Source organism: Mizuhopecten yessoensis, unplaced genomic scaffold (genome assembly GCF_002113885.1).
Source record: "Mizuhopecten yessoensis strain PY_sf001 unplaced genomic scaffold, ASM211388v2 scaffold9399, whole genome shotgun sequence".
Lineage (NCBI taxonomy): Eukaryota > Metazoa > Mollusca > Bivalvia > Pectinida > Pectinidae > Mizuhopecten > Mizuhopecten yessoensis.
Window position 1 is genome coordinate 867332 of NW_018408028.1, and position 12057 is coordinate 879388.

Sequence of the window (12057 nt, forward strand, 5' to 3'; positions counted from 1 at the left end):
CCGGATATCATTTCTGCTACGATCCGTGTATGACACGCTACCATCTCCTGTTAACCTGCATCAGTGGGGATTGACGGAGGATCCTTGCTGCAAGCTATGCGGAGGAAGAGGAACAATGGCTCATATCTTGTCTGGTTGCAAAGAAGCACTACGACAGGGTAGATACCGATGGAGGCACGACAACGTCTTGCGGGTCCTAGCGGATATCCTTGAAGTGGAGAGAAGGAAGAAAAGAACTGGTGTAAGAACAAACCAGGCTGGTATCAAGTTTGTGAAACCAGGGGAGAAAGCCACAGTGAAGCCTCGAAGCACCTCATCCATCTTTGAACGGGCGTCAACATGGGAGATGAAGGTTGACCTTGACAGGAAGCTTGTGTTTCCAGGAATAGTGGAAACAACACTGAGGCCTGACATGGTAATCTGGACAGAGCAATCCAGACACCTCATCGCCATAGAGCTCACCGTACCATGGGAGGAAGGCTGCGAGGAAGCTCACGAGAGGAAGAAAGCCAAGTATGATGAGCTGATGGAAAAGTGCAGGAGCAGAGGATGGACAGTATGGCTCTTTCCAGTGGAGGTTGGCTGTAGAGGTTTCCCCGCACAGTCAGTGTGGAGGACACTACAGTCAATAGGACTCACTGGGAGGGCAAGAGCTAACAATTGCCATCAGACGATTGGGAGAAGTTGCAGAGAGAGCATCGTGCTGGCTATGGCACAAACGAGAAGAGCCGATGTGGAAGCCGACATAGACGAGTAGTGGTTTGGCCCCCACTACGGACCCACCAGCCGGAGGATGTAGTGATTAAGGGTCGAAACATCCGAAGAGGGCTGGCCATCACCTGATGACGTCAAATGAGGCTTCGCGACTAGAATGACAGCAGTGACGGACTACAAGTCAAGTATGTCACAAGATGCAGAATCACCATCATCTGTAAGCAATCATATTGTTCTGTTCTCTATATAACTGTGGCTTGATTTGATTATATTTATTGTTCTGTTCTCTATATAACTGTGGCCAGATTTGATTATATCTATTGTTCTGTTCTCTATGTAACTGTGGCTAGATTTGATTATATTTATTTTTCTGTTCTCTATAACTGTGGCTAGATTTGATTATCTCTATTGTTCTGTTCTCTATATAACTGTGGCCAGATTTGATTATATCTATTGTTCTGTTCTCTATGTAACTGTGGCTAGATTTGATTATATTTATTTTTCTGTTCTCTATAACTGTGGCTAGATTTGATTATATATATTGTTCTGTTCTCTATATAACTGTGGCTAGATTTGATTATATTTATTTTTCTGTTCTCTATAACTGTGGCTAGATTTGATTATATTTATTTTTCTGTTCTCTATAACTGTGGCTAGATTTGATTATATTTATTGTTCCGTTCTATATAACTGTGGCTAGATTTGATTATACTTATTGTTCTGTTCTCTATATAACTGTGGCCAGATTTGATTATATCTATTGTTCTGTTCTATATAACTGTGGCTAGCTTTGATTATATCTATTGTTCTGTTCTCTATGTAACTGTGGCTAGATTTGATTATATTTATTTTTCTGTTCTCTATAACTGTGGCTAGATTTGATTATATTTATTGGTCTGTTCTCTATATAACTGTGGCTAGATTTGATTATATGTATTGTTCTGTTCTATATAACTGTGGCTAGGTTTGATTATATCTATTGTTCTGTTCTCTATATAACTGTGGCCAGATTTGATTATATCTATTGTTCTGTTCTCTATATAACTGTGGCTTGATTTGATTATTTTAACTTGATGTGGTAGATGCTGTTTATTGTTTGTAACAGAACAATAGAAAATTAAATTAAACCAAATTAATTATAATTAAATTGAACAATGATGAATCTCTACACCAGTAGTTTAATAGTCTCTATCAGCTATCACTGGGCTGTATTAGTTGCCTGTATATTCACATTTCCATTGCATTCAACTAGGGACATATGAAATACAGGCAGAAAATGTGAACTCATATTACCTGTATACAGATTATATAATTGACATCTATATATAGCACAATGTGTCTGTGAAGACTTTCCAACAACATAAATAGAATACAGACTTTGTCTTCCTATAGTGTTACCTAATTAGTCAATATGGAATTCCATCAATTTTGGAAGAACTCCAGGTATAGATCCCTGAAGGATTTTCCCCCAACTCTTGGATAGAAGTCTATAATTAATATATAATGACTTGATCTGTGTCGAGTAGGATTTAGCTAGCAGACAGAGGAATCAATCCACACCTATCAGATGTAACACACACAGGTCCTAGTCCCTTATTTCTTTGTTATTCCCATATACACACATTAATGCAGCGTGCACAGTCGCAACAATTTAGAACTTGCAAGATGTATCAAAGCTATTTTTGGGGGGATGGATATTCACTTATTTATTTAAATTTGACTTTTAGTCTTCTTACATACCAAGCCCTATTCAAAACCTAGTTTCCTAAGGTCATAATTTAGTTTTGGATGAAATTCAAACAAGAGATCCGCAAGGGATCTTGGCGTCCACCATTGTAACATCTTCATTGGTTTATGTCAGTTTGATATTTTCTCTTCTTTTCTCTTATCTGTTTGATCAAGTCATATAAACAGTAAATGCATTGTTTCACATACTTACTAGTAGAGTTCTTGAAATGTAAGAGAAATAGATCTGATCATTACAATATCAGAAAGATCTCATGAGAACTTCCTGTGGCCATCTTGTTTTTATGATCACCCTCCAAAGCAAACATGCACAACTACAGACTAAGGGGAACCTACATAGCAAATTTGAGAAAGATCCCTGCAGAACTTCCTGGGAAATAGCGATAACAAACATTCCCAATCAAAATCCAAGATGGCTGCCTTTCGGCCATACTGTTTATATGATCAGTTGCAAAAGTGCACAACTATAGACCAAGGGGAGCCTACACACAAAATTTGAGAAAGATCCCACCAGAATTTCCTGAGAAATAGCAATAACAAACGTTCACTGTCAAAATTCAAGATTTCCGCCTGTCGGCCATTTCGTTTATCTGATCAGTCTAAAAAGCATCTGAAGATGCACAATTACAAACCAAGGGGAACCTTCATATGGAATTTGAGAAAGATCCCTCCTGTACTTTCTGAGAAATAGCGATAACAAGAATTGTTTAAGGACAGACGACGGACAGACAGACAGACCACGGACCACAGAAGGGTGATTTGAACGGCATCTGATGGTGGGCTAAAAGAATAGGTTACTGATTGGGAGGTCCGTTTTGGAAATAGAATGCTCATTTTACATTGGGAATGAGGTAATTATCTGACACTATTTTAATCAACAGAAAAAAGCTGTTTTCATAAAAAAATAATATATATATATAAATAGTGACATTATCTTGATAAGGTGCTACAAAATAGTTTTTTTCAGAGGTTGTTGAATCGATTGGATGGTACATTATATATTGGATGGTACATTATATATTGGATGGGATATTATACATTGGATGGTACATTATACAATGGATGGTACATTATATATTGGATGGTACATTATACAGGATGGTACATTATACATTGGATGGGACATTATATACTGGATGGGACATTGTACATTGGACGGGACATTATATACTGGATGGGACATTATATACTGGATGGGACATTGTACATTGGACGGGACATTATATACTGGATGGGACATTATATACTGGATGGGACATTATATACTGGATGGGACATTATACATTGGACGGTACATTATACATTGGACGGTACATTATACATTGGACGGTACATTATACATTGGATGGGACATTATACATTGGATGGTACATTATACATTGGATGGTACATTATATACTGGATGGTACATTGTACATTGGACGGTACATTATATACTGGATGGTACATTATATACTGGATGGTACATTATATACTGGATGGAACATTATACATTGGATGGTACATTATACATTGGACAGTACATTATACATTGGATGGTACATTATATATTGGATGGTACATTATATAATGGATCGTACATTATATACTGGATGGTACATTATACAATGGATGGTACATTATACATTGGACGGTACATTATACATTGGACGGTACATTATACATTGGACGGTACATTATACATTGGATGGTACATTATATATTGGACGGTACATTATACATTGGACGGTACATTATATATTGGATGGTACATTATATATTGGATGGTACATTATATATTGGACAGTACATTATATATTGGATGGTACATTATACATATTTATAACCTGCTCAATCATCAAGTAAATGATCAAGTGGGTGTTTTTTTAATGAGCCTTAAATTGAGGAAGATTATATATAATTATATGATCATAATTGAGTATACTACACAGTGATGGCGGGTGATGGTAGTACATGATACCCTTGATACGAGACAGAAATCACGAGTGTGTAATCGGTACTTTGACCTTCTGCCAGAGGTTCTAAACCAAACCTTACGCCTACTAAGTGAAGAAGTTATACTTTGAAGAGTCTAGCCCCAGTATTAATTGAAAGGTTTCGCCTGCTTCTACTATCCATCAAACCAATAATTCATGTGTTTTATTTTAAGAAAACCTAACTTTAGCAATTCTTCAACCCTCAACTCGCCTCGTCACCCTTCAACGCCATTAAATCTCTGCCTGCTAGATTTATCCATATCTACCAGATTCAGTCTTAATGATGTTACTTCCCATAGCAAAAACCTCAAAAACAACCCAGCAATAGTACTACTTTAAACACAAATACATGCAACATTAACTTGTTCACTTGTTAAGGCAATATATGTGTACATGTGTACCATTACATGTACTGGCGTCAAGTATATCAACTGATGAAAGTAAGAGTATATCTGAGTCGTGTGAGGTATGAATATATGATATGAAATGTTTGATTGTAATTATACCATACATTGCAAAAAAAAATAAAAAAATATCAACAACAACAACAAAAAATGTTCACCCCTGAAATTTCATAATGGGTTATTCCAGTCTTTGAATGGAAGGGTTCAACGGTGTCTTCAGGGGTAAATGAGTTAAGGAACCTGCACCTGTTGTAAGAAAATCCCTACAACTATGGAGGTCGTCCTTGACCTTCGACTTTGAGCACTGGGCAGTGTCATGTTGAAAATAATAGAAATTCTTACGTTTTACAGAGTTGTACAGAGCTTTTATTGACTTCTTCATTTTGTTTAGTCCACTTCTGTCCATGTCCAGCTTCTGGAAATACATAAAACAGAAACTCATATAAATACAGGTTTTCAGTAAAACATACAGTCAAAGTCTATGAATCGAACTTCGAAGATTCAAGCTGAACTTATTGCAAAGTTGATGTTTCAAATTATATTAAATTAAACCTAACAGACAGTGGGTTTCTGAAACTTGACATCAAACCTGTATAAAAAGGGACATAACTCTGCAAAAAAGTCATAGCACCAATTTAACATCACCAACAAATACATAACTGTGTCATTGACGAGGATGATGCCTACTTAACGGGTTTCAGCGAATTTAAATCAAACCAGTTGTGGGCAATTACTCATTGATTTGTTTCAGTGTACCATAAAACACTGTTCCCGTTTAAGCACACCCTCATCACCATTTTCTGTAAGCAAACATTGTTATATCTGTACCCACACAATTTTTGTAACAGTAAGCATACATGGCTCAGATTTTGATTTGCATTTTATTTGATTTTTGCCACCAAATCCGCCAGTACTGGCAGACACAGCTACTTAATTAGTCCTTCAAGCAATACCAAGTCTTGGTGACCTTGATAGAGGTCAAACAAACCTGATAGATTTCTGTTGAATCTCGTCGACATTTAGTTTGCTCTAAATTTTTTGTAATCAAAGAAATGTTCTGCAGCGCCAGCAAACTAACTGACTCATGCGAATGTGACCAAGTAAAACTTCCTACAGACGCACAATCGACAATCCCCGTCAGATCACAATGAACAGGAGAAATTGCGTAGGTTCAAATTCAAATTGGAAAACATCTATTTAGAGAATGTTCATTGTATTTCTCTACACCAATTTACAACTGCACTGTAACAGAACTACAAAAAGATTCAGAAATTGTATGTTTTCACCGTAAATTAAGAATGAAGCCTTATATTGTCACTTAACATTAAATGAACTGTTCACAAAAAGCATCATTTGAAAATGTGATATCAACTTTTGTATCAACATTCATTCATGGTTATACATCATGTTGATTACTTATATATATCACGCCAACATTATCACACATAAGACATACACACCAAGTGAAATGTCCTTATGAATAAGGTAACAAGAAATCTCTTTTAAAAAACATAAACAGCAAGAGTTTTGATGTATGTGGTTGTAAGCTAAAATAGCTATGTGTACCTATGACATTGCTGAAACATATGAGATAAATGGATACCAAATAAATTAAGAACTGCACCAAAAAGAAAACATACATTTCAAGATTTACTAATTAGTGAAAACCATATGTTGATCATTTGACAGATAACTCGCAATTGTGTGTAACAAGCTTCTATAGCATGTGAATGTTGCCCCCTACTAAAACATTGAGTGGATCATCGTATAAATATGTTGATTCCGTGTTAGTCTTTTGTCAATAAGAGATCATTTAACCACTATAAGAGGGTGATTAACAGAGAATTCAAAATATTTAAATCAAAAATTTTCTTCCAGTAACTATATCAATATGGTATAGGTTTTCAACATTCACCAAAGCACAAGAAAACATTTGGACATTTTAAGATATCCAGATCTGGGGCCAACACATTGTATAAGAAATGTGTCAACTATCCAGATCTGGGGCCAACACATTGTATAAGAAATGTGTCAACTATCCAGATCTGGGGCCGACACATTGTATAAGAAATGTGTCAACTATCCAGATCTGGGGCTGACACATTGTATAAGAAATGTGTCAACTATCCAGATCTGGGGCCGACACATTCTATAAGAGTTGTGTCAACTAACACCTATTTTTGGTGATACCTTGAACATCTATGTACAGGACTATACCCATGTTGGAATGATACCGACTGGAACGCTCTTTACTCTGGCTCAATGACACCCATCAAAATATTTTAAAACATTCCTTACATAAATTGAACTCATTTAATTTTATGTTTATGGCCAACTAAAAACTCACATTGGTGTTTTAGCATTCGTAATGAAAGATTTGATTTTTTTCAATTTTATATTCCATCTTAGCATCATTTCATCAACGTTTTATTAATTATTGACTTTAATTCTTCCTCAAATCATTTGAGTGGGATTGAGGTAAAAACCCAAAGAAATCACCAACTTATAGTCTGACATTTGGCAGCCGATCATTGCGAGCAATCTAGGCTTAACCACATATATATATAACAAAGGCATGTCATTAATATGGCAGTTATTCAGAAAATTAAACCTGTCTATCACCAGACACTATTTAGAGAGGTCAGTAAGATGTTTGATTTTTTCTTGCCTCATAGCGAGGAAAGCTAGATCGGACATATTGTTATACTACAATACTACTGGACACCCAAATAAGGGCAGTCAGAACAAAGCTGCATACAATGCACTCAATGAGTTAACTCTTTCACCCTACCTAACTAAATAGTAGACTCTGCCATGCATTGATCTGGATGAGTCCATTATGGTCTACAGTGGTGAAAAGGTTACTAGTAATAATATCTTAATAGCAATGTTAAGTTGCTGCCAATAGATGGATACTGTATCTTCAATAAGATTCATCAGTTTGGAAATATGTGATACCACAGTTTTACTATCTACACATACAATAATACGTACATTGCAGTGGCGGATCCAGAGGGGTTTTTTGGGCTTCAAGATCACTCGCGGTCGCATAACGGTAAAAATTGACTGGCTTTGAAGTCGGGCATCTCTCCTTTGTAATCTTTAAAGGACAAGTATCAGCCTAGTGATTGGTCAGGTTTTTTTTACCTGACACCGAGCAAATAGCTAGCCGCGTGCCTTCAATTTTGCTATGACATATTCCAAGGGTGTAGAAAGCGAAAGTGAGTGTAACCCCTGGATATCGAGGATGAGGGGTGAAGAGAGCGAAAGTGAGTGTAACCCCTGGATATCGAGGATGAAGGGTGAAGAGAGCGAAAGTGAGCGAAACCCCTGGATGTCGAGGATGAAGGGTGAAGAGAGCGAAAGTGAGCGAAACCCCTGGATGTCGAGGATGAGATGTACCATGTACATATGTGGTGCTTGTATTTTGTGGAGGTTTCAAAATATTCACAACCTGAAAAATACCCCTGAGAATTTTGACAAACTGTGACAATCTGAGCGTGTGATACCAAACCAACAAGCAGGGGTATGTTTTTAACCGGTTTCCCAACCCCTCTGAAATCATATCGGAGTTCGTATGCAATCAACGTGTTAGATTATTCCATAAAATACTTTTAAACTAAATGCTTTTATAATCAAACAATCAAGATAAGAATGCTAAATCATTACAGTAAATAACACATACATCTGGACAGCAAAATTGCCAATTTAAAACTAAAAGGATGAAATGGAAAATTTGAGTGTGTTCCGAAACTTTGGTGCCATTTCATGGTAAGGTTATCTTGTGGTGTTTTAAAGCTGATGCAATGTATCTGAGATTTAGTGTTGGGATTTTAATGTTATTTACGCATCCATTACATTTACAATGCTTTGAGTGAATGATTCTGTAAAAAGGGTCATTATCATGTACAACAAATGTTATCGTACAATTTCCTCGTGTCAACACTTGAACAGCTAAACCACCATAGGAGGACGGCATAATCTCTTGGTTCAATGAAATCTTCATAATTATCAACTATTAAAAAAAAGAAAAAGAAAAAAAAAAAGAAAAGACATCTCTTATCAGGTTCCAGTGATATCCAACCTTACGCACCATTGTGATATCATAATAATCATTATGTCAACAACTGGGAAATGGCATTTACAGAGCTATGTTTGTCATTGCAACTACCGATAATAACCTACAAATTTGGTTGTGATAAAGTGGTATATAGGAACCTCAAATTATTATTATTGCATTTTAGTCAGTTTTATTGTGCCAGTATGAGTGTGTTTTAGCTGTATACTTATATAAACAGTATATTATGTCAATGTAGTAGGCCTGGCTATTACCAGTAAGTACGATCAGGAAGTGAGCTATGGAGGGAATATCCGGAGACTGTCAAAAGGTACTTATCACAGAAGACTGTTACATAACCAGGGACCCCGGAGTGGTTCTCAAATTTGACAACATGTGTGTGAAACTGTATCCTGTACAAGATTTAGATCATCCTAATAGCATAAAAAAATGTCAATTCATGATGAAGCTATCACCAGGTTGTTTTGAAGCTCACTTAAGTGCAACTGACAGGGGCAAGCTCACTTAAGTGCAAATGACAGGGGCAAGCTCACTTAAGAGCAACTGACAGGGGCAAGCTCACATATAAGTGCAACTGACAGGGGCAATCTCACTTAAGTGCAACTAACAGGGGCAAGCTCACTTAAGAGCAACTGACAGGGGCAAGCTCACTTACAAGTGCAACTGACAGGGGCAAGCTCACTTATAAGTGCAACTGACAGGGGCAAGCTCTCTAAAGTGCAACTGACAGGGGCAAGCTCACTTATAAGTGCAACTGACAGGGGCAAGCTCACTTAAGTGCAACTAACAGGGGCAAGCTCACTTAAGTGCAACTGACAGGGGCAAGTTCACTTAAGTGCAACTGACAGGGGCAAGCTCACTAAGTGCAACTGACAGGGGTAAGCTCACTTAAGTGCAACTGACAGGGGCAAGCTCACTTAAGTGCAACTGACAGGGGCAAGCTCACTTATAAGTACAGCTGACAGGGGCAAGCTCACTTAATTGCAACTGACAGGGGCAAGCTCACTTAAGTGCAACTGACAGGGGCAAGCTCACTTATGTGCAACTGACAGGGGCAATACTCATGGAAATCAGGTGATAACTCATCTATAAAACTGTCCCTGGTTGTTTTAATTTCCACAAAAAGGTGCAGTAACTCAGGAAAATCAGGGAATATATATTTCACTGCCCACAGCGGCAGTAGCTGGTGTCTACAATCAGGAAAGATAACTCATCATAGGCGTTTGGCGAGTGTTTTGGTAGCGCAGTGAATAAGAGTAAGGGCATTCGCCTTTCACAAAGACTCCCTGGTTGGACGTGAAAAGGTATCAGGCATCTGCCCGAAAATGTTATTTTTTTCTCCGGGTACTCCGGTTTCCTCCTGCATGAACAACCCCCCTGTGTGCTTCCATCGAGGCCAACAAATGTGATTGATATCAATTGAAATAACTTGTTTCATAACTGATGCATAATAATAAAGTTTACATCACAACCTTAACCCCTCGCTGTTTGAAATCTTAAATTAAAAGGGGAGTAACTCATGCAAAGTAGGGGAGCTAACTCACCTATAACACCACCCCTGACTGTATGAACTTCCAAGTTAAAGTAAATCATACAAATCACAAGAGACCCTTGATCTGCAGAATTATCCGTGACTTGTTTGACAATATGATACAGCCCAGACCTTACACAGATAATAACCATCTGTCCATACAAATAGCTGAAAACCATACACCTCAAATTTGTCTGAAAAAAACTACAACAGGTTGTGATGAGATAAAACTAGTTCCATTCATAGGCCTTGATAAGGTAGTCATATCATAACCCCGGCTCTCATAACGGAAATTGCTTCTAAAATCCTCCTGGTTGGGTTTAGATACCAAACAGGAAACAGGCTGTCAAGGTTCTGTTATAGTACATTTAATATATTTTTATTCATATTAACTTCAGGTTGGCACTAAGTCAAATAACAGTCTGGTGTCAGAGCTATCACTGAAGCATGCTTCATGGACACAGATTTGTGGCAGTTAGGATATACCCCATGGAATCAATTTTCTAATTGTTTTCTTTTTTATAGCATATCACATTTCTTTTATACATTTGTTGTAACTGTACCATAATAAACAAGTTCAGTGGCCTGTTTTCAGGATTTGAGTATAGACACTGTTATAGATAATCCACAAGTTTGTAAACCTATTGTACAGTATGTACGGTACTTTGTTACATTTGTCACAACTGTAGACCTTCCAAAACTATCCAGCTTCATACTCAATTCCATCAGAGATTTCGACAAAGCAGGACTGGAATACTATTGTGTAATGCTTTGTTATAACATTTAAAATATTTACTATAGATGTACAATGCACATTGCCTTCCCCATATCCAGACCCATTCAGTTCTAAGATGTTAATATCCCTTAGTACCAGTTCAGCCCTGCTTTGGACCCGACCAGATCTTTTGTGGACCTAGGTAATAGCTTAGGAAATATACTCAAGGTGTTAGACAATTTCAAAGATGAAAATTATGTGCCTTTTCCGGTACAATCAATATCTAATAAGCCTACGAAATGCTATTTAATCTAGTCAGCCCCAAAGTAAATTGGATTTCCTTGCTCAAGCCTAATAAACAGGAAGCTAGTGCACCTACCATCCTGTATAAAGTGCAGTACTTGATCAAGTTGGGTTTTCGACTGACAAAACAATCAAACTGTTGGGAGACTACGTACTATATACACAGACATCGTGTAACAACTGAAATTTCTCTTGAAATCAGCGATGATCTGGGTAGGTTGGAATATGTCGAATAATATATTGAATATAAAGTTTATTAATTTTACACCAATTATGAAACAACTTATATTAGCTCGTATTAATCACTATTGTTGGTCTGGGTGTTAGCGTGCCAGTGGGTTCGAAAATTCCACAACAAAAACAAGAGATCCCAGAGGGATCTTGGCGCCCACCTTTGTACCATCTTCATTAGTTCTTTGTCAGTTCGATCTTTTCTCTTCTTTCCTCTAATCTGTTTGATCGAGTCATGTTACAGTAAATGCACCTTGAGTTAACTTTTGATCTAAACTTAATACTGATGTGTATGAAAGCCAACCTTCAAAGTGAGTTTGTCATTTCACATATTTACTAGTACAGTACTTAATGTGAAA

General features: G+C 37.2%; 1 protein-coding gene across 2 annotated transcripts in view; it reads right to left on the reverse strand.

Moving 5' to 3' along the window:
- LOC110458003 (arf-GAP with SH3 domain, ANK repeat and PH domain-containing protein 2-like) overlaps positions 1 to 12057 on the reverse strand; it is a 79294-nt gene that overhangs the window by 53299 nt on the left and 13938 nt on the right. For both annotated transcript variants that reach the window (XM_021509525.1, XM_021509524.1), the window contains exon 2: positions 5183 to 5255. In XM_021509525.1, coding sequence (XP_021365200.1) covers positions 5183 to 5255 — 73 coding nt within the window. The remainder of the gene's footprint in view (positions 1 to 5182; positions 5256 to 12057) is intronic.